At 55.4% G+C, this 22,483-nt stretch overlaps 1 protein-coding gene across 1 annotated transcript; it reads left to right on the top strand.

Annotated features, from left to right (window-relative positions):
* Positions 1–933: 933 nt before the first annotated feature.
* Positions 934–19,361, top strand: LOC310833305 (dnaJ homolog subfamily A member 1-like). The gene is made up of 8 exons (XM_083715929.1): positions 934–1,042; positions 9,385–9,601; positions 9,709–9,892; positions 12,890–12,994; positions 13,479–13,706; positions 15,820–16,050; positions 17,175–17,275; positions 17,700–19,361. The coding sequence occupies exons 2-8, from the start codon at positions 9,470–9,472 to the stop codon at positions 17,913–17,915; spliced, it is 1,197 nt and encodes a 398-aa protein (XP_083572055.1). The 5' UTR covers positions 934–1,042; positions 9,385–9,469; the 3' UTR covers positions 17,916–19,361.
* The last annotated feature ends 3,122 nt before the right edge of the window (positions 19,362–22,483 follow it).

Below are 22,483 nucleotides of genomic sequence, written 5' to 3' on the forward strand. Positions count from 1 at the left end.
AAAGCACCGGCAGGCCTGGATTTTTCCTCAGTGTTTGCTCCCAAAGGCTTCCTCACGAATGAGTAGAGCTGCAAGGCAGGGGAGGTTTAGGGTGGGAGTTTTCCTGCTCCCTTCCCAGGTGGAGGAGCCCCACCTGCCCCTCATTGCCCAGGGCAGCCCCCCCAAGGAGACCCACCAGGGAGCTTGTCTGGCCTTGGCCCGGCTTTGGGGCCCATCCAGGACTTGTCGACTTCAACCCGCCTCTTTTATTTCAGGGCTTCCTTTTTCATTTTTTGCTGGCCACCCGCTGTGACAGCCGCTCTCTCTCCTTTAACCTACATTATAAAATGCCACGAAGCGCGCACTCCTGGAGATTCCTACGTTACAGGGGGTTGGACTGGATGACCCCCGGGATCCCTTCCCAAAAAGAAATATTTACCAAAATAGTAAAAATAAATAAATAAAATAAAATAAAATAAAATATATGTGTATATCTAGGTTCTGGGTGCCAGAATTGGAGGGTGCAAGTCTCCCTGAATTTTTGGATTCAGTCAAAGTTAGGCTTCCTCCAGGTTCGGCCAGACGACGCTTCTCACGACAGCCCGGCCGTGTAGGCCTCGGCGCCGCCTGAGGCTGAGGCGCATGCGCGGGAGAAAAAGGCGGGAGTTTCGGCGCTCCCCCCCCCCCGCGCCCAACCGCCGCCTCCTGACAAGAAACCGGCGACAAGTTCCCGCTCTTCTCGCTCAAACCGAAGGTCGCCCGTTCAGTGGTCGCCGTGCGGCTGACGAGCGTGGAGCGTAGCCAATCCAGAGCCGCAGAGGAGGCCCGGTCGCTCTCCCCGCCGCCCAATCGCGGGGCTCGGAGGCGTGGCCTCTCCGCGCGCGAGGGAAGGAAAACAACAAAACCTCGAAGAGCTTCTCTCCCTTTCTCAGAGGGAAGGGGCGGGGCTTCCTCGGGAGGGCGGAGCCTTGGCTGCGTCCGCCGGCCAATGGGCGCCGAGCGGGGCGGGGCGGCGCTTCCAGAGAGTTCCTAGCGAGGAAGGAAGCGGTCGGCGCGTCGGAGGGTGAGTGAGCCGGAGGGGGGGGGCGGGGAGCTCCTCGGACGCCTGGGTCCTTTTCCCTCTTCTCCCACGCCACGCCCCTCCTTCCCCGGACGCCTGGGTCCTCTGGTGTGGGGGGGGGCGCTCCTCGGACGCCTGGGTTCCCCTCCTGCGCTCACCCAGCAGCCGCTGCTGTGAAAAACTCCCTTCCAAGGCCCTGGCTGGCTATATTGACGTCTCTCTCTATTTATTGTGTTTCTTTATTTGGTAAAATGTACACACCGCTAGAGTGTAAAACAACAAGCCTCAAATCGGATTACAGAAATATAAATAAGTCTAGAAAAATATACGATGGTACTTTAAAACATACGAAAAGTCAAAATATTAAGACAGATTCTAAGGATCTGGTTGGACTTACCTAAACAAGAATGTATTTAACATTTTTAAAAATGTATTTTTAAAGAGGGTTTTTTTGTTTCTGTTTTCTTTTTCTTTTTTAGCTATGGGTTTTCATTGCTTTCGTTATTGTGTTCTTGCCGTTTAATCGTTGTGAAGTTTATTTTGCTGTGCCTTTTTAATTCTTAATTTCTTACTGTATAAGCCGCTTTTAAATATTTCACTGGGGAAGGTTGAGGATTTAGGGGCAGAAACAGGCAAGGCTCTTCTGGTGGTGGCCCCTTGGAGGCTCCCACACTCATGTGCGGTTTTTCCTTCTTCATTAGAGGCGTTGAATAAACTTCCTTTATCACCTGATGAGAAACTAGGGCCCAGGAAATCTCCTGTAAATGCCATAATAAACTTTGTTCCGTCTTTTAAGCTGGAGCTGCAAAAATCTTGCCTTGATTTCCACTGCAACTTTGGCTACTTTTGAGCGAGTCCTAGTCACACACAGAGAAAGCAAACAAGACGTCCTGTTGTTGTCCCTGGCTGATAAGAGTCTTCCTTCCTCTCCCAGACTCCTCCTCACGTGCCTCTGGAAGGGAGCCCGGCTGACCTCAGGGGGACTTGCTCCCAGCTCAGTGCTTGCAGGATTACAGCCTGGCTTCTTCCTAGGGGAGTATTCTCAGTACAGGGCTATGAGCCATGATGTTTCAGCAGCATATTTTTAAAATGACTTGTTGCAGATAAAGCTGAAGCAAAATAGGCTCTGCCCGTGGGCAGCGTACAACTTCCTGTCTCTGCTTTAATTGTGTTGTTCCTCCATGCATCTTTCTTGGGCTTGGACTAGATGACCCTTGGCTTCCCTTCCAATTCTATGAATCTGTTGCTTAACACTGTTAACGGAGAAATCTGAGGGCTCCCTTGGACAAAAAACAAGGACACCAGTCAGGAATACCAGAGCAGCCAGTAGGCTTGGTCTTTACTGAAGACTGTTGGGACAGGACTCCCACCTGCCACAAGGTGAAACAAGATGGAAGCCCCATACAAAAGAGCCCCCAACACTTTTATTAGCTGCTAATCCCCATGTTAAAGGTAAAGGTACCCCTGCCCGTACGGGCCAGTCTTGCCAGACTCTGGGGTTGTGCGCCCATCTCACTCAAGAGGCCAGGGGCCAGCGCTGTCCGAAGACACTTCCGGGTCACATGGCCAGCGTGACATCGCTGCTCTGGCGAGCCAGAGCTGCACACGGAAACGCCGTTTACCTTCCCGCTGGTAAGCGGTCCCTGTTTATCTACTTGCACCCGAGGGTGCTTTCGAACTGCTAGGTTGGCAGGCGCTGGGACCGAGCAACGGGAGCGCACCCCGCCGCGGGGATTCGAACCGCCGACCTTTCGATCGGCAAGCCCTAGGCGCTGAGGCTTTTACCCACAGTGCCACCCGCGTCCAATCCCCATGTTACACACCCCCCAAAAACCCTACATCACTCATACATCACGGTTACATCATGAAAGGGGAGGTCTAGTGGCCGGAATCTGAGCATCCTGGACCCTGCCCCATGGTTCCCCTTGCCCTCCACCAAACACCCATCAAGTGGAACAAAAGAGATCTTTACATTTCCCTGTTTCCCAGCCAAGTTCATCCCACCCTTTTTTCTTCATCATTACCTGTCTGGCACTCAGGTATCAGGAGGCCAGGGATTATCCCTCAGGCAGAGGGGCTGCTGAGTAGCTGAGCTCACATGTCTAGATGAATTTCTGAAGTTTTCCCAGTGAGCCAGTACATAGATATAGTGGTACCTCGGGTTACATACGCTTCAGGTTACATACACATCAGGTTACACACTCCGCTAACCCAGAAATAGTGCTTCAGGTTAAGAACTTTGCTTCAGGATAAGAACAGAAATCGGGCTCCGGCAGCGTGGCAGCAGCAGGAGGCCCCATTAGCTAAAGTGGTGCTTCAGGTTAAGAACAGTTTCAGGTTAAGAACGGACCTCTGGAACGAATTAAGTACTTAACCCGAGGTAGCACTGTACATTTATCAGTGAATTGTTACATTTGGTATCGTGCAGCAAAGGCCCTTTGAATAGGCAGGAAGAAACTGATGAAGTGTTTTGTGGGACAAGTCACAAAAGTGATTCTGCTGATTCTGGTAGTGGGCTGCATGTGCATGAGATCTGCTGGAGGGGCAACCCCCCCCCCCACCTATACATAAATTCCTTCAACAACACACTGTCACTCTTTTTACACCAGTTTTCCAAGGATGATTCAGGCTCCTTTTCAGCCTTGACCCTCTCCATGGCGGGCCAAAAAAGACTGACCCCCAGATCCAAAGTCAGATGGGAGCAATGCTTCTGAATCCCAGTTGCTGGAATCCCCAGGAGGGAAGCTGCTCTGGTGCTCAGATCCTGCTTGCCGGTTTCCCACACAGCTGGTGGACATCCCAGGAAGCTGCATGTGGAGATTCAGGACAGATGAAAGGAAGCCCTTATTCACACAGCATGTAGTTAAACTATGGAACTGGCTCCTGCAGGTGGCAGTGAGGACTACCAACTTGGAAGGCTTTGAGAGAGAATTATACAAATTCATGAGAGCGGGTATTTATGGCTACTAGCAGTGATGGCCATGCTCTGCCTCCTGAATAAGAGCTGCTGGGAACTGCAGGAGTGGGGACGGTCCTACTTGTGGGGTTCCCACAATAAGCATCTGGTTGGCCACTCTGGTTAGCCCCCTCCCTTTGGCCTGATCCAGCATCCAGGCTCTCCTTATGTCCTTAGGGAACCTCCAGTTCCAGAGGCAGTCTATCTTGGTTCCTAGATTCTTTGGACTATTTGGCCACTGTGAGAACAGGAGGCTGGACTAAATGGGTCATTGGCCTGATCCAGCAGGCTCTTTGAGTGCTCTTGTCCTTTGAGTGCTCTTGTCTGCTTTGTGGCAGAGCATCTGAGAGCCTGGGGCTCAGTTCCTGCTGGCGTCTCCCAGTGGGGCTCTGAAAGCAGCCTTGGAAAGAGCCACTGCTGCCAGCTAGTGTAGACAGTCCTGATCTGGGTGAACCAGCGGTCTGACTCAGTATAAGTAAGCTTCCTTATTTGTTGGGGTGCAGCTGAGGTGTCACTTGCCGGCCCTGATCCTGTTGCTTTGGGGTGCTGACTGAGCAAAGAGGATGCAGCCTGGCTTAGAGGGGGAGAATCCTGGGCGTCCTGCTCTCCTGTTTGCTCAGTCTGTCTCGACTTGAGCAAGAACTGAAGCTGACTGCACCAGATTGCGGCAGCTGATCGAAGTTCTGAGGAAATCTATTGCACCCTGCTCCTTTAAAAAATAGGGCAACCCGAGGCACATTTCCTAGAATTGTAGAAGAGTCAGGAGGGACCTTCAGAGCCATCTAGTCCAACCCAATGCAGGACTCATCTGGCAAGGGGCCGTGCAGCAAGCAGTTGTGCAATGAAAAGCAACCACAGACGCCTCTACCTGGGCCTCCATCGCGCAGCCGTGCCGAGAGCTTGTTCCAGGGATGCAGGGAGGTGCTGCTGGCACCTCAGACGCTCACCCCGCAGCCACAGTCTCCGCGTGCCGTGCTGGTCACGCTTGTGGGAGCCTGTGGTGGCGCCTGGGCTCTTTCTGGGTGCAGCTGCAAGCGCCCAGAGAACCTGTTTGGCTGGATGCCGGCTGGGGTAGGCCAAGGAGGGAAGGAGAGGAGTGGAAGTGGCAGCTCCACAAACCTGCCCTAGAAAGCTGTTTCTGCACCCAGCCGCTGAGAGGCTCCTGCTCTGCTGAACGTGAGGCAGTGCCTTCCTCTTTAAATCGACCATTTATTCAGAACCATGAGGACTGGAATCTTGCTTTATTTTAAAAGGGAGGACTCTAGCTGAGTGTAGTGTTAAAAATTAGCCAGGTGCATTTTGTCACGGGTCCAATGGTGACCACGTGGAGATCTATTGGATGCCAGGCTGGCGGCTGGGGAAAGCAAAATGTCACTTAGAGAAGGATCTGAAATACTTTCCTTGAAGGTGGAATTTGTCTTTATTCTGGATTGCTTTATTTGATGCTTTAATGTGCTGTAAACTGCTTTGAGATTTGTTCTTCAAAATATAAAGCGGTATAGAAATGACAACAACAATAATAAATTTCCTTGGGGGGAAAAGGCACAAGACATTCCGTTCTGGCCACCGTAACCCAGGTCTGAAACCCTGGAGAGCTGCTGCCAGTCCGGGTAGACGATACCAACAGCAGCTTTGTATGTCCTTGGATGGATGGGGACATAGGAGGCGGCCTCATATTGAGCCAGGCCAGTGGCCCATCTAGCTCAGGATTGCCTGCCCTGACTGGCAGCAGCGGCTCTCCAGGGTTTCAGACCAGGATTCAGCCTTCCATGGAGATGCCGTTTGGAAGCTGAAGCTGCCTGGCTGCCTGCGACGTTTTCTTCCAACTGGAGGGTGGGTGGAGTTCAGATGTGGAGCAGATGCCCCGCTCTCCTGCTCAGTCCTTGGGTTTCCCCGGAGTGAGATAGCTTGGCCTCTTTTGGCTGAGAGTGCAAAGCTGTTCTGGTCAAGGCCAGGAGAGCTCTTCCCACATTTCCTTTGAGGCCTGCTTTGAACCAGGCGCTGAACATGTAGAGAATTCCTTTGCACTTGGGATGCAAGAGCCTGGCTGCTGCTGGATCAGGCCAAAGGGGGGCCCCTCTAGTCCAGCCTCCTGTTCTCATGGTGGCCGACCAGGTGCCCCTTAGGGGAAACCTGCAAGCAGGGTCCAAGCGCAAGAGCAACTCTCCCAGCACCTGGGATTCAGGAGCATGGCCGCCTCTCCGCTCTGGAGGCAGAGCATGGCCATGGGGACTAGCAGCCTTCCATAGCCCTCTCCCTCCTCCAACTTTCCAGGTTGGTGCCCCTGGCTGCCCCCTGCAGGAGGGAGTTCCACAGTTGAATTCTGTGCTGCATGAAGAAGTCCTCCTTTTTCTCTGTCTTTTATCCTCTAACATTCAGCTTCACTGAGTGCCCACCAGTTCTGGTGTCATGAGAGGGAGAAAACCTTTTCTCCAGGCACAGGGCCGAGTTTGCCTCTGCCTGCTTTTCTCTCTCTGCTTTCTCCATGCCGTGCATAATCTTATAAACTTAAAGCATGTCGTCTGTCCTGTCGGATTTGTTTTAGCTCATTCACGAGTGGAGCGTGGAAGTCGGACAGGGTGTTGCGTTTGGTTAAAAGGCTTTGAGGAACAAGGCTTTAAAGTGCTGAAGTTGAAAAGCTTTAAGGAACAAACAATCCCTGTCTTGCGTTGGCTTTGTTGTGGGGCAGGATCAGACCCTGAAATCTGCCGTCCCAAAGCTTTTCCTTGCCGACTCCCCTGTGCACTACTTCCAGTGTGGGGCAGCGTTTTCTGCCCCTGAGCAGGAGCCTCAGGCCAGCCAGGTGGGGCAGCCCTGCACACCCAGCTTTGCCTGGGAGATCAAAGGCCCAGCGTGGCCTCTGTGCGCCTCAGAAGTGGCTCTCTGGGTTCTTGGTTTCTGGCTTGCTCAGGGTAATCGGGGAAGTCGTCCTGGGAAGAAGAGTTTTTCCCAGGCTCCCTCCCCGAGACTCCCCGTCTGGGATGCGGCTTGGCCTTTCTGGCTAAGCATTCCATGTGGACTCCTGGCAGCCCTCCCATTCATAGGATCATAGACTTGTGGCGTTGGAAGGGGTCCCATGGGGCATCTAGTCCAGCCCCTGCATTTGCTGACCTGGAATCTCAGGAATCATCTTACACTGGCCGGCGGCAGCAGTGGCTCTCCAGAGTTACGGAAGCAGGAGGCTCCCAGCCCTACTCAGAGATGCCTGCTCTGCCCATTGAGCCGTGGTGCTCCTTCCCCAAACCTCACCCAGGCAGGCCAGGATAAGTGGGTGGGCTTGCAGCCCTGTTCACGTATTTATTTAAGAGATTTCTTACCCGCCCTTCACTGTAAGGTCCCAGGACGGGTTGCAGTGACATAATCATTCCGCTAAGAACAAGAGAGGTAGGGCAGTTTGTGGAAAGAAATGCAAGGACTCTGAGCAAAAAGAACAAAGCAGGAGGGCAGTGCTGTCCCAGGGCCGGGTGCACAGGTGTGTCTGCCACCCATGGCGGGACCTGACTCAGGGTGGTGCCAGACGCATCTCTGTGGGGTGAGAGGGTCACCGCTTAGGGGCAGCGACAGAGAAGGCCCCCGACCATCATTCCCTCCACTTCTGCAGCTGACCGAATGGCCAAGAGGGCCCCCCGACTTACAGCGGGGCCCCAAGTGACTTGCCCAGTTTTCTGCCCTCCGGCAGGACCATACTAAGCAGCCCCTGTTGCTTGGCACAAAAACCGCTTCTGTCTTCTTGAGAACCCTAGGAACTCAAGAAGAGCCTCCTGGATCAGGCCACCTCCCATCTATTCCAGCATCCTGTTCTCACAGTGGCTGAACAGTTCCACAAGCAGGATTCGAGAAGAAGACCCCTCTCCCCGGTTGTGGTTTCCAGCAACTGGTGCTCAGAAGCCTTGCTGCCTCCGACAGTGGAGGCAGACCGTAGCCATTGTGGCTAGTAGCCCCTGAGCCTGAAGCCCTGGAGAGCTGCTGCCAGCCAGGGCGGACATTACTCAGCTGAATGGACCAGTGCTTTGACTGGGTAACCTCCGTGTTGGATGATATCCAGCCCCTTCTTCTGTCAGCTGAGTTGACGTTTAGCATTCCTTCAACAGTGGAACAGCCTACTCTCCTCTTTTGGAGGCTTTTAAAATTGAGATTAATCAGGGATCCTTTAGCTGTAGTTCCTGCAGTGCAGCGGGGGTTGGACTAGATGACCCTTGGATGCCTCCCAGCTCTACAGCTCTATGCTTCCATCAGGGCTGGACAGCATCTGTGGCCCTCCAGGACTTGTGGGGACGCCACTGTCACGGCTGAGCCTGGCTGCTGGGAGTTGGGGGTCCAGCAGCCCCTGGAGGGGGCGGCACCCAAGTTTGCCAGAGGGCTTTGCAGAATGAGGCGCTTCTCCTCTTGCAACCTGTGGCCGCTTGGCTCCTCTTGGGCAAGGCCTTCACAAGGGAGTTTTTCTGCTGGCTCAGTGCTGCCAAAAGAGCTGAGGGAAGCAGGGCACCCAGAGACCCTCCTCCAGCTGTTTGGAGGAGCTTTGGGCAGAGAAGAGGGGGCAGCCCCTTGGCCCTCCGGCAGCCCATCCTCTGCCTGTGTGTGCTTCCAAGGGCTGGAGCGTGGCCCTTTGGGGCAGGCCCATCGTGATTTAAATTGATTTGATTTAAATCATATCCACCCTGCTGAGCTGGATGGGCCAGTGGTCTGATTCAGTCGAAGGGAGCATCCTCTGTTCCTCGATGGACCAATCGGTCTGACTCTGTCTGAGGAAGATGCCCTTGTTCCCAGGTGAGGACTAGAATCTTACTTTATTTCCAGGGGAAGAGAGTGACAGGCGGCCCTGGCCAAAGTGTGCCACGGGCGGGCGGGGCCAGGCTGCTTCGTTAGCAAGTGGCAATTAAGGCCTTAAAGGAGGGCTTGGTGCGCTGGGTTGCGCAGCGGACGGAGAGGAAAGTAGGGCAGGGGAATCTTGCTTGGTCTGGGCTTTTTTTTTTGGTGCTGCTGCTGCAGCTCCCGTCCCACGCCCTCCGGGGCTCAGGAGGCATTCACGCTCGCCCTGTGAGGCGGGCCAGGTAATCAGCACCTTTGGGATCTGACGCACTCAGCCCCGCCACGCCCTCCTGCTTCCTCCAACCGGTCCGTCCGCACAGGGAAGAGCGAGAGGAGGAGGAGGAGGCACTCTTAATTGGGAAGCCGCAGCAGCAGGGCATTGGCAGCCCCACCTGCCTGACAGGTGTCTGTTTGGGGGAAGAAGGCCAGCGAGACTCTCTGGGAGCCAGCCCAGCCATTAAAGGGGCCGCTTCTCCTTTTCCTGTCCTCTTCCCCCTTGGATCTTTTGGCAGCCAGCATCCTGGGGCTTTCACAAGAGCTGCTTCTGGTTTCCTGAATGACCCCCAGGTCCTCTCTCTAGGGCAAGGGCTCTCTCTGGGCTTGGACAGGTGAGCCAGGGGGACTTGACGCTGCCGGACGCTGACCGCTGAACTGCCTCAAGGAAGATGGTGAAGGAAACCGGGTACTACGATGTGCTGGGGGTCAAGCCCTGCGCCACGATGGAGGAGATCAAGCGCGCTTACCGCCGCCTGGCGCTGAGGTACCACCCAGACAAGAACCCCAGTGAGGGGGACAGGGTAGGTGCCGGGGGCTGGGCTGGGCTGGGCGGGCTGGACTACATGACCCTTGGGGGTCCCTTCCGGCTCTCCCGTCCTCTGACTCGACACCTTCTCCCCCCCCCCAGTTCAAGCAGATTTCCCAGGCCTACGAGGTGCTGTCGGACCCCCACAAGAGGTCGATGTACGACCGCGGGGGGGAGCGGGCCATGAAGGAAGGCGGCAGGGGCGGCTTTGGGCCCCCCATGGACATCTTTGACCTGTTTTTCGGAGGCGGGCCCCGCACCCACGGTCCCCGCGTGGAGAGGAGAGGTACTTGGGGGCAAGGGGGGGGCTGGCCTGGTGGGGGGGGTTGCTTCCTCTGGGAGACAGGCTCTTGCTGAGAAGGCCGTACTTGGAGGAGCAGAGTCGGGCTCCATTGCCATTTATTTATTGAACCTTCCACTTCCCTGCTCAGGAAGTTCTCACCCAGACACCTTCTTTGAGTTCTAAATTTATTTGCTATTTTTAAGCGTTTTGAATAATCTTTGGTGTCGCCTTGAGACGGTTGTATGGAATGAATCCTGAAAATGGAAAAACAGAAATGTATCTCGTGGCCACCTGCCCTTTGGGAAGGCGGTTTGTGGTTCAGGGGCCACAAGGGAGAAGTGGGGTGTGGGGACGGGGCCCCCACTGAGCGATGGCAGCAGCACCCTGAAACTTGGCTGCCTGGCAGTTCGGAGGGAGGGGCATCCTTCTAAGCCAGGCGTGGGGATCCCCAAAGGCACGCGTCCCACCCCTTCACCACTGACCTGTTCCACATCAATATTTTAGTGTGGCAGCCCCTGCTCTGTGGAACTCCCTGCCTGTTGACGTCAGGAAGGGAACCATCACTGCGTTTTTTATGGCACCTGCCAAAAAAACACATTTGTTTAGACAAACCTGTATCCAGACATGTAGAACGTTGGTGTATGCTTGTTTTTAGTTTATTCCTGATTTTAATTTTAAATGTTTCAAATGGTTGTTTTTTTGCTGATAAATTTTATTCCTTTCTTTGTAAACCTCCTGAGGCTTTTCTTTGTGTGCAAATTTTGTGAAATAGATGCAATGCCTCCCCGTGGGCCCCGCTAGCTGCTTGGGCTGGTGGCGGTTGGACTCCAACAACGTCTTGGAGTTCCGCAGATCCCCCATCCCTGAGAGCTGATGATCTGCTCTGGCCTTCCTGAGGCCCATTGACACGGATAGGCTCACTGAGGCCCATTGATTCCAAGGGTGCAACTGAGTTGGACCCCTGCCATCACAGAGCAAGGAGGGATGTGTTGCTGTGCTTGTTTCAGATTGAATTGTTGTTGCAATGGATGTGTGTTTTCGCATGGTGCGTAGAATCAGGCCACCCAGCCCAACCCCTTGCAGTGCAGGAATCACAACCATAGCCGTCAACGTTTCTCTTTTTTTAAGGGAAATTCCCTTATTCCAAATAGGATTCCTCGCAAGAAAAGGGGAAAGTTGACAGCTATGATCACAACTAAATACTCACGTGGCGTATGCTGCTGGAGAGAGGCTCTGAAAGATCTGAAAAGACGTTTAGGAACGCCTTTATATTATTACTAAATATATTCCTATTGTGCCTGGGATTCAAGGCGGCTTCTGACATTTAACAACATCATTCTAGAATACAGAGTAATAAAGGCAAGCAATAGTTAGAACACAGATAGAACCCGTCATTAAGGTGCAGCGATTTGCCCAGCGGATCTGCATCGCCTGCCCCAAAGGCCTGTCTGGGCAGGAAGGTCTCAGCCTCTGGCGGCAGGATAACAAAGAGGGAGCCAGTTTCGCTTCTCTCCGGAGGGAACTCCACAGCAGTCATAATGAGGATAAACACCAGTCCCTTGATTTCAGTGGGTCTCCTCTGAGAAGGCCTTGGTGGCTGGATGTAACCCGGAGGGTGGGGGGCTGTGCTGGTGCCCCCTTTAGACTGGCCGAGGCTGTCCTTCTGGTCCTCCTCTTCCTTCCAGGGTGAAGGGTGTGACTCTCCTCCTCTCCCCCCCCCCCCCGCCATCCAAGCTCCCAGTAATTGCATCCTGTTCCCTTTAGATCTCTGAGAAGGCTTTGCCGGCTGCCTAATTGCCCTGAGTAACCCTCTCAGAAATGCTGCCTTCCTGCCCACAGGGAGCTTTGCAGCTTCAGGACGGCTGCCCTGTGGCCCGGGGGACTTCTCAGCAGCCTACAGGTGGGGGCTCTGGATGGGCAAAGAGGGGGTGATATCGCAGAGGCCCCTCTGCTGATCCGTACAGGCCCCTCTGTGAGAGCCAGACTTCCCGAGAGTGTCAGCCTTGGGCCTGGGGGGACCTGGGTTCAAATTCTCCCCATGAAGCGCTCACTGGGTGTGACCTTGGGCTAGTCTCAGCCCTGGCCTCCCTCACAGGGTTGTTGCTGTGGGGATTCAATGAGATGGGGCAGAGCCATACTGTTGTCATATTTATTTATATCCCACTGAGGCTGACTCAAGGCTGCCTACAGCTAAAATAGGAACAGCTAAAAGCACTGAGGGGTGGGAAGCAATAATTAAAAAAAAAAACAATTAAACATTTAGACATATAAATAAAATACCTGATCTGTTAAAACATACGGATCATTACCATAAAAGTATACAAGCCACCTGGAGCTCCTGGGAGCAAAAAGTGGGACAAACATGCCAATAAATGAATCAATCAGTCCTGGTGGAGATTCCCTAGAGGGTGGGACCCAAAGCAAAGAGATTCCGACTAATCACCAGGAAGAACTTTGTGAGAGTGCAAGCTGTTCCACAGTAGAAAGGACTTTCTCAGAAGGTGGCGGACTCTTTCTACCTTGCAGGTTTTAAAGCAGAGGTTAGGTGGCCACCTGTCAGTGATTCCTAAGTTTATTTACTTTATTTCATAAAATTTACACACCATTTGATTGTTAAAAGCCTTTGATTGTTAAGTGACTTAAAAGAGTAAAATCAAGAAAAAAACTACCGCCCTACTTTAAAACAGACAAAAGTTAAAATACTGAAACAGAATAAAATTAACTCAACTTTCATTCTAGGAACAACTGTTTAGAAATTGGTGCCTGAGTTTTGTGTTTTCCTCCTCCCTCCAGTCCCTTTTCCCTTGCGTGCCGTGGTGGGTTTTCTTTCCAAACAAGACTGTAAGCCTGCAAGGAGGAATGGTCTTGCTTTGATCGTATGTCAGCCACTCTGGGAGCCTTTGGGGATGAAGAGCAGGACGCAAAAGGCCCCAAATAAAGAAACGGTAGCTCCTTGGTGAACAGCAAGAGGTTTCTGATGCTTTGGCCTCCTTGTTTCAGGGAAGACGGCCGTCCACCAGCTGTCGGTGACCTTGGAGGACCTGTACAATGGGGCCACGCGGAAACTCTCCCTGCAGAAGTCGGTCATCTGCAAGAGCTGCAACGGTGAGCGAGGAGGGGCAGGAGTGTGTGGCGGGGGCTCCTTTGGGTGATGGAACTCCCTCCCGCAGGGGGCGGTGAGGATCGTCAATGTGGGTTAGAAGGCAAATTCATAGAAGAGGAGGGGCTTCAAGGGCTAGTAGTCAGAGGCAGCAATGATTCTGAATCCCAGGGGCTGGGAACTGCAGGAAGGGAGAGCTGCTTAGGAGTTTCCCATTAGGGCACCTGGTGGGGACGGGATGTTGGGTTAATTGGGTCCCCCTTGACTTCATCCGGCAGCCAGGCTCTTCTTAGAGTTTTGTAGAGCCTCCAGGTCCAGAGGCAGTCTATCTGGACTCCTAGCTTCTTAGGGCCATTTGGCTGCTGAGAAGAGGAGGCTGGACTAGAAGGGCCCCCTTGGGCCTGATCCAGCTGCGGGGCTCCCCTTCTTGAGACTGTCAGATCAGGGACGGTTTCCTCCCACGCCAAGCCGTTTCTGTTTCCTTCCCAGGCCGTGGAAGCAGGGACGGGCTGGACACGCGGTGCCCCAAGTGCCACGGCTCTGGCGTGGAGGTCATCGTCCACCAGCTGGGGCCCAACATGGTCCACCACATCCAGACGATGTGCTCGCAGTGCAAGGGCCAGGGGGAGTGGCTGAGGGCGCTGGACCGCTGCCTGGCCTGCAACGGCAGGAAGGTCATCCGAGAAAAGAAGATCCTCAACGTCCACCTGGACAAAGGTGAGCGAGCCCCGCAGGGTCCTCTCCGCAGGGCTGGCAGGAGCAAGGCAGGGGCAGGGCCTGTCCGCCCAGCAGTGGCTCCAAGGGGCAAACTGGGGGGGCACCTTGTTTCTTGGGGTTTGTTGTATCTCTCTTGATGCCAGGAAGTGAGAAGCTGGCCTACACCTTTTGGGATTGTGCTTTGTCTGCCAGGATGGAAAGGGAGCAGAATTAATAGGGTCTAAAGAGATTTGGTTAGGGACACAGGTGGCGCTGTGGGTAAAAGCCTCAGCGCCTAGGGCTTGCCGATCGAAAGGTCGGCGGTTCGAATCCCCGCGGTGGGGTGCGCTCCCGTTGCTCGGTCCCAGCGCCTGCCAACCTAGCAGTTCGAAAGCACCCTCGGGTGCAAGTAGATAAATAGGGACCGCTTACTGGCGGGAAGGTAAACGGCGTTTCCGTGTGCAGCTCTGGCTCGCCAGAGCAGCGATGTCACGCTGGCCACGTGACCCGGAAGTGTCTCCGGACAGCGCTGGCCCCTGGCCTCTTAAGTGAGATGGGCGCACAACCCCAGAGTCTGGCAAGACTGGCCCGTACGGGCAGGGGTACCTTTACCTTTACCTTTAAAGAGATTTGGTTACAAGAAAATCCGCTTTCCTTTTCTTAAGCAGAAAACGGAGCCACATTTGGCCCATCAGAAAAGCGAGGCCTTCCAAACTTTGTTTGTTGGGTTTCTATCACACCGTTCCTCCAAGGAGCTCCAGGTGGCAGACACAGGTCTCCCTCTCCTCAGTTAACCCCCACAACAGCCCTGCAAGGCAGGCTAGGCTGAGAGCGGGTGACTGGCCCAAAGGCAGCCCGTGGAAGCTTTGTGGCCGAGTCGGGATTCGAACCCTGATCTCTTCCAGGTCCTGGTCCTACCTCTAGTCACTGGGCCACCCCTTTTTCTCTCAAAATGGCTTCACCAACCAAAACGTCACAAAACTGCAGCAAGCTGCTGAAGTCTTTTTTAAAAATGGATGTTTTAATTGAATTTTGTTCTCCAGAACTCTTTGTCAGGCAGAATTAGGGGGTGGGGAGGGAAGAACATAAGAGCTCATGGAAGGACAGAGAGCAGGCTGGATTTTTGTGTAGGCTTGGCTCCCCGGTGGGGGCGGGTGGCCGGCTGAATCAGTCCCTCCTGAGCCCTGCAGAAGCCTGGTTGCCTCTGCCTGGGATGAAGAGTCTCCATCTGGCCACACCCACGCCTGGCATAAAACCATCTCTGAGAATGGAAGCCTGACTTGTCACCCAGCCCTGGAATGCTGTTCAGAGAGGGGCCTCAAAAGCACACTTCAGCGGGGAAGCTTCCGTTGTCGCTTTCATTTATGGGGAGGGGCCTGTTTTGTGAGATGCCCTGTGCCACAGATCGGCTCCCGGCCTTTATAAAACGTAAGCCCAAGCCCCAATTATTTATTGATTTTTTTTTATAAGCCTGGCATACCTTCACCCAGAGATCATAGAGTGGCTTACATCATAGAAACACAAAATGCATAACATAAAAATTAAAGTATATTTTCCTACCAACACTTTCAAAAGGCCATATACGGTTTAATCGGCTGAAGACCTGGTTGAAGAGGAACTTTTTCACCTGGGGCCTAAAGGTTTATAAGGAAGTCGCCAGGGGAGCCTCCCTTCGAAGAGCATCCCACAAACAGGGAGCCACTGCAGAAAAGGCCTGTTCTCGTTTTGCCGCCCTCTGGACTTCTCATGGAGGAGGTGGACAGAGAAGGGCCTCAGATAAGAATTGCAGGGTGTTGAGGTATTGCAGTTCTGAGCCATTTAAGGCTTTATAGGTCAAAACCAGCACTTTGAATTGGGCCTGGAAACTAATTGGCAGCTAGTGCTACCGGGCCAGGAATGGCGTTATATGCTCAAACCACCTTGTCTCTGTGAGCAACCTGGCCGCTGAATTCTGCACCGAGTTCACAGTACAGTATAAAAGGACATAAAATGTCCTAATCGTTTGTCTGCTTTGTAACAATGCCAAGAGCCCAACAAGCCAGCGCAGAAGGAGACTGAGAGATAGAAGGCAGCCGGGTCAGCGGTGGGGTGGTGGTTTTCTGGGATCCCTGCAGCTCTCTCCTCCCTCCTGCAGGGATGGCCGACCGGCAGAAGATCACTTTCCACCAGGAAGGGGACCAGATGCCCGGCTTTGAGCCTGGCGACGTGGTCATCGTCCTGGACCAGAAGATGCACCCCATCTTCCAGCGCCAGGGCAGCGACCTCATCATCAAGAGGGAGGTGAGCCTGGTGGACGCCCTGTGCGGCTGCCGGCAGATCATCCACACCCTGGACAACAGGAAGCTGCTGGTCTCCTCGCGGCCAGGTGAGCGCAGGCAGGGAGAGGGGATCCGGGCCTGTGGGGGGAGAAGGAGCCATGTTTGCCCATCACAGTGAAATGGAGAAATGGCCCTTCGCTTTAAGCAGGGCCTGAAATGCTGGGAGGGGGCTTCTGAGTCACAAAGGGGCTGCCAGGCTTTAGGAGGGAGGTGTTTGGCATCTGCCTGCCAAGCCTGTGGACTTTCCTGCCCTGGCCTTGGCCCTCTGAGTGCGCCCAAGTGAGGCTCTGAGAGGTGGAGAAGTTGGCGTCTGGCTCCTCCTCCAGGCCTGGGAACATCAGAAAGGAGGAGGAGGAGCCTGCTGGATCAGCCCCACCTGGTCCAGCATCCTGTTTGCACAGTAGCTGACCAGATGCCCATTATGGAGCAGGACCTGAGCAGAAGAGCTCTCTCTCCCCTCCTGCCATTTCCAGCAACTGCTTTCCAGAAGCAAGGCTGCCTCTGACTCCTGGCTAGGAGCCATCAAGGGCCCTCTCCTCCTCTGTGAAGTTGTCCCATCCTCTTTTAAAGACGTCCAGGTTGGTGGCTGTGCTGCCTCCTGTGGCAGGGAGTTCCAGAGTCACGTGAGGTGTAGTAATTATACTTGTCAGAGTAGTGCAGAAGTTGACCCTTTTTAATAGTTCTCTTTTTCTCTCCTAGAAAAGACTGCGCAAGATAGAGTTTAAAAATAATATGACTTTTACTTGGTATGCTGAAACATATTTACATGAATTGTGTGTTTGTGTGTGTGTGTGAATGTGACTGACTAACATTTACAGACTGATTCTGAGGCACAGAGCTGCATAACACAAGACCTTCTACTCCCTCTACGGACCTCACTGAAAACACTTCCGCCTGTGGTTGTGGCATCAAGGGATTCTGTGCTAATCCCCCAGCATCCGCTCTCAGTGGATGCCCACCACTTCCAGGGTCACGAGAGAGGGAGGAAACCTTTTTTCTGTCCACAAATGTGTACTTTCAGAAGCTTCCCTCCTGTCCCCTCTTCCTGGCCTTTCCTGTGAATGAAGAAGCTCCAGGAGCAGCAGCAGACTTTCTGCTTGGGGGAGCCTCTCCACCCCCTTGATGATTTTGGCGGCCCTTTCCCCAACTCTGCCCTCTCTCTGCCCCTCAGGGACCATCATCAAGCCTGGGGAGGCCAAGTGCATCCCCAACGAAGGGATGCCCATCTACCGAAATCCAACGCAGAGGGGGAAGCTGATCATTCAGTTCCAGGTACTGGGGATGCCAGGGGGGCGGGTGGGGCATTCAGGCTTAATCCAGAGCGAGGGGACAGGGAGCTGGGAGGGGGGGCTTGCTACAAACCAGTCATCCTCCATTCTTAGTAGAATTGTAGTTGGGGTGGATCTGTTCCAACCCCTTTGCAATTCAGGGATCTTGTCCCCAACCTGGGGCTCAAGCCCACTGCCCTCAGATTAAGAGTCTCGTGCTCTTGCCACCTTATCATTCCATATCCTCTAAGGAAGAGCTTTCTGAGGGAAAGACTGGGGGGTGGGGGAAGGAGGTGAGCTCTCTTTCGTTGGAGGTTTTTAAGCAGAGGTTGGATGGCTGTCTGTCAGGGGTGCCTTGGCTGAGATTCCTGCACCCCTTGGGGTCCCTCCCAGCTCTGCCGCTCCCTGATTCCCCCTCTCTTGCCCAGGTGAAGTTCCCGGACCCCGGCTGGCTGCCCCCTCACCAGCTGCGCCAGCTGCAGTCCTTCTTCCCTCCCCGCGAAGAGGTCATGGCCACAGAAGACACCGAGGAGGTGGAGCTGCGGGAGCTCTTCACGCAGCCCCACTTCCAGGAGAGGGGCTTCCACCACGAGGACGACTTTGAGGACCCCATGCGCCACAACGTCCAGTGCCACACGTCGTAGCGCCGCAGACTGAGCCCCGCGGGGCCTGGCGAGAGGCCTGGAGGAGCCCCCGCCACAGCACCTGCCGGGCAGGGACAGGCCAGCCCCGCTCCTGCCCCTCCCTTTCCCTGCTGGATGTGCCTTCAGCCTGAGTTGAGGGGGGGCCTGGGGACCCCTCCTGGCCAAGGGCCCCTCCCTGGCCTCCGACACCGTGGACTTCGCCATCATTCCTGACTCTGTTGCCTTGTTTCCCCCGTTCCGGAAGGGGCAAAGTCTGGACAGTTTTTCAAAGCAGTTGGTGGGGTGAGCCCCAGAGCCCTCCAGGAGCCCCTAGGGGGTGTGGGGTGGTAGAGTAGCCTGGGGGTGGGGGTCTTTCCTGGGATGCTGGGCTAGGAGGCCAGAAATATCTCCTGTTTCCCCCCGGTTGGTGCAGCCCCATAACTCCCTCCCTTCCAGGGCACCTGGACTTCAGAATCCCAGAGGGAAGGAGGGGCTGCCCTCACTCCTGACTCTGCATCCCTTTGCCTCCTTGGCAGGTCTCTTTTGGTGCTGGGCCTTGGTGCGTAGAATGAGGGGCGTCTGCAGGGGGGGGCAGCAGGCCTTGTGGGTGACTCTGGGAAGAGGTTGGGGGCAAACCACGCCCAGTCTCCTTTGCTTTCTGAACCTGTTTGGAGACACCATTTGCACCCTTCTCTGGGGGTTTGGCGTTCCGTTTTCATCGCAGGGCTGGGCTTCCCTGAAGGTGACGGGGTCCCACTCTGGCCACTTCTGGGCCCTCCAAACAGTCATGCCCTCCTCCTCCCACCTGCTGCCGTCCTGCAGAGGGTTGGCACCTCCCTGCCCAGTCAGGTAAGGGTCCGTTTGGCAGTGGCCAAGCCCCACATCCCCCCCTGGGCTGGGACTCCTTACTGAGGCTGCTCCAGCCCCCAAACCTTGCCCCCCACTCCGGCTCCTGGACTGGCTGGAGCGGACCCCCCCTTTGGGGAGAAACGACTATTCCCCGTGGGATAATTTTGTGGGTTTCCTTACTCTGAATAACGTGTGTGTAATTTCAAGCACCCGAAAGGTCTCAGGATAGCAGCTCATCCTTGCCACCGTCCTGAGACGCAAGAGACTCCATTTTACAGGCAGGAAACTGAGGCTGGGGAGAAAAGGCTCATGGGAAGTCTCTGCAGAAGGATTAGGCTGTATGTATGTGAGGGGAAAGGCGGATTTTAGGGGAAAGGCGGATTTTGGGGTCTGTGGCCCCATGATTGGAAGAGGCTGGGGGCAAAGGGGTGGGGATCATGCAGGGCTTCTGGAATATCTCGCTGAATGGTGAACGATAGAGCGTAGGTTGGGTACTGAGGGTCTAAATCCGTAGGCAAGCAGCTCATCAGGAAATCGGAACTACCTGAAAACAAGTTAGGTCTGTATCTCAATCTTTCTTTCTGTGTCCTGTCGTAGAATAAAGAGGCAAGATGGATATTCACAGTGTGGTGAGTGAGGAGAGTTTCAGAAAGCCTGGTTTGGCCCAGCTGGACAGGGGGATCCCACTCCCCAAAAACTGGGACAGAGCAGCTCTGAAGGGACAGTTTTTGTCAGGAGGGGATGAAAAGCTCTATGTTCTCCCTCCTGCATTGAAGAGGGTTGGACTGGATGACCCTTGGGGTTCCCTCCAGCTAAACAATTCTATGATTCTTCTCCCCCACCTTGGTTCTCCTAACTCTCGGACCTCCCACCACTCATTCGGTGTTATTTTTAAGCACATTAATTGAAAAAGGGCTCCTGGCTGTGCTCTGCCGTCAGAGCTGGAGGCAGCGATGCTTCTCAAGATGCTTCTCAGTTGCTGGAATCCACTGGAGGGCAGAGGGATCTCGTGCTCTGGTCCTGCTTGCAGATTTTGAGGATGCTGGACTAGATCCAGCAGGGATCTCGCGCTCTTATGCTCCCTTTCCCTGGGAAGCGCTTCTGTGTGGCAGCAGATGCCAGGAGAAGCAATATGGCCAGAGGCATGGCTTGCCTGGCCCCCTATTCCTTGGGGTGGGGGCTTGCCCCCTGCAATAGCAGTGAGGTCTCATCTCGGGAGCAGAGAGAGGCCTCAAAGGGCAAGGAACCCCACATCTCTGGGGATACAGGCCAGCCTCGGAAAATGGAGCCACACTCCTGCCTTGAGTCCTGCTCAGAAAAAGTGGGAAGCCCAAAGGCAGCCGGGTATTCCCAGGGGGAGAGGGGACCCCAGAGAAGCCCAGCCACCCACGCCTGCCTGCCTGCCTGCCTGCCTGCCTGCCTGCCTGCCTGCGATGGCCCTGCAGTGCCAGCCGTGGCCTCCAGAGGACAATGTTGGCTCAGCAAAGATGTTGGTTGGTTCGCTTGCAGGTGCTTTGGGAAGGAAGAGGATGCTGGGCCAGGAATAGTCCGGCTTTGCTTCTGCTCCAGGGAAGATGGAGGCGGGTTTTCTGCTACCCCAGAGGAGACGATGGCAACCAGTGGGCTCCCTTGACCAGAAAGGCTGTTCTGACTGAACCCTAGGGAAGCTTTTCTGAGAGCAGGAGCTGTGCTTCCCCTGAAGGTGGTGGTCTACTTCCTCAGAGGGCCTTTCCTGCATTGCAGGGGGTTGAGCTGGATGACCCTTGGGGCCCCTCCCAACTCCTATGGTTCCCCAACCTGGTGCCCTCTGGGAGTTGCTGGGCTGTGGCTGCTCAGGGGTAGTGGCAGCTGCAGTCCGGCAGCATCCGGAGAAGGCCGCTTTGCCTGCATTTGCATTCTAGAACATGGGTTGGGGGGGCAGAGAGGGGCAAAGCGGGGGGGGGGGGGCTTTTCTTGGGAACTGAGCTGCTAATTCTCTGGCTGGCCAGCAGGAAGGAGCCCATTTGCACTTGGGGAGGGAGGGGCGAGGTGGAAGGCGGTTGTTTCTGGTCTGAGCCCCGAGGCAGGGCAGGGCCAGGCTCTGGGAGCAAGCGGGGTTTATCCCTTCCTCCAGCAGCTTACAGCTATTCCGGGTCTAAATACCCAGCAGCAGACCCGGGGGGCGGGGGGGGGGCGCATGTTCCGAAACATCTTGGCTGGCCTGCGGTTGCGCCAGACTGAGCGCCGCTTGCTGGCGAGGCACTCTTTGCATGCGCAGAGGCGAATTGTTACCAGATGGAGAGGAGATCGCGCCCCCTTGTAGCAAAAACGGCAGCGGGCCCGCCACCCCCTCGGAGCTGAGGACAGGAGAAACGAGGCAGAAAAGGCTCTGCGGGGAGGGGGGGGGCGTTTCAGTCCCGTCCCCTTCACGGACTCTGCAGCCGACCTTTAGAGAAAAGCGGTGAGCCCTTGAATTGCAGGAAGATGAAGATATCTATATCTCTATATGAATCCTGCCGTGTTCGTGGATGGGCTTGCCAATGCCGAGAATTCTGTGTTATCAACCACCACTGGACTCGGCACCCCTCCCCCCAGTAAGTTGTCGCTGCTACTAAGGCAAGGGCCACTTTTGTTCTGTTTCCCCCGTTTCCTTTCCTTCTCACCTGTTCTCCCCCTGCTCCGAAGAAGGTTGCATTGCAGGGGGTTGAGCTAGATGACCCCCGGATCCCAGTGTCTTCCGTGAACTCCCAGGGAAAGACTCTTAGAGGCCGCGGCAGCTCCTTGCCCAATAAACGGCGTCGCCTTCAAGGTGTCACAGGACTCTTGGCTGCTGCTGCTGCTGCTGCTGCTACGCGCAGGGGGGGGGGGGGATCCTCGCCAAGTGATGGCAACCGGCGGCCGGGGAGGGGAGAGGGGTTAACAAGCGGAGACGCCCCGCAGGTAACCCGGGAGAAGCCCGGGCCAGCAGCCCTGTTCCGAGAAGCGCGGGAGCGGGGACCCCCGGCCTGGGGCTGCAGGGGGGTCGGGGTGGGGAGAGGAGGGAGAAGCCGCAGCTGCCCCAGGGGAACTTCGGGCTGCTCAGCCGCTGGCCAGCTTCCCCGGCCCGTCGTGGCTTCCGCGGGCGGCTGGCATTTCGCATCGGGGCCGCTTGGGAAGAGGGCGCTGCGGTCTCCTCATTCGGGCATCATCGGAAGGTCGGGCAGCCTCGCGAGGGCCCGACTACGTGCCTCCAGGAAGGCCACGATCCCGCGGGCACCACGTTGGAGACCCCGGACAGGCGGAAGATCGGTGTGCCTGCGCAAAGGAAAGCAGCAACCTGCCTCTTTCGTGCCCTTCCGGCACTCCCCCCCCCCCGACAATGTATTTGGGGGGCATGGAAAGGTTTCAAGCAGGGACCTCGGAAGAACAAAGGCAGCCCGCTTAATTTGGGGGGCACACCTGAATGCCTCTTGCTGCCTCCCTCCCTGACAGGCCATCCATCTCTTTCAGAAGTGGGGGCCGCCGGGGGTGGCAGCTGCTCTGCCTCGCAGACCCCGAATCAGGGGCGAGGAGGGGACGAGCTGGGTATTCAGAGCCCGGGCGACCCTCTTCGGTGGCCTCTGACCTGCCCGGGCGCCTGAATGGGGCGGGGGGGGGCATTCCCACCGCACGGAGACAAAAGAGGGGCTGAGGGAGGTCGCTCTTTGTCTTGGGGGATGAAAGGGCGCCCGGGGAGGGGAGGGGGCTTGCCGGGACCCTCGCTTTCTCTGCCGGCCTGGACT

Source organism: Podarcis gaigeae (assembly GCF_964106915.1).
Source record: "Podarcis gaigeae genome assembly, chromosome: 16".
NCBI lineage: Eukaryota > Metazoa > Chordata > Lepidosauria > Squamata > Lacertidae > Podarcis > Podarcis gaigeae.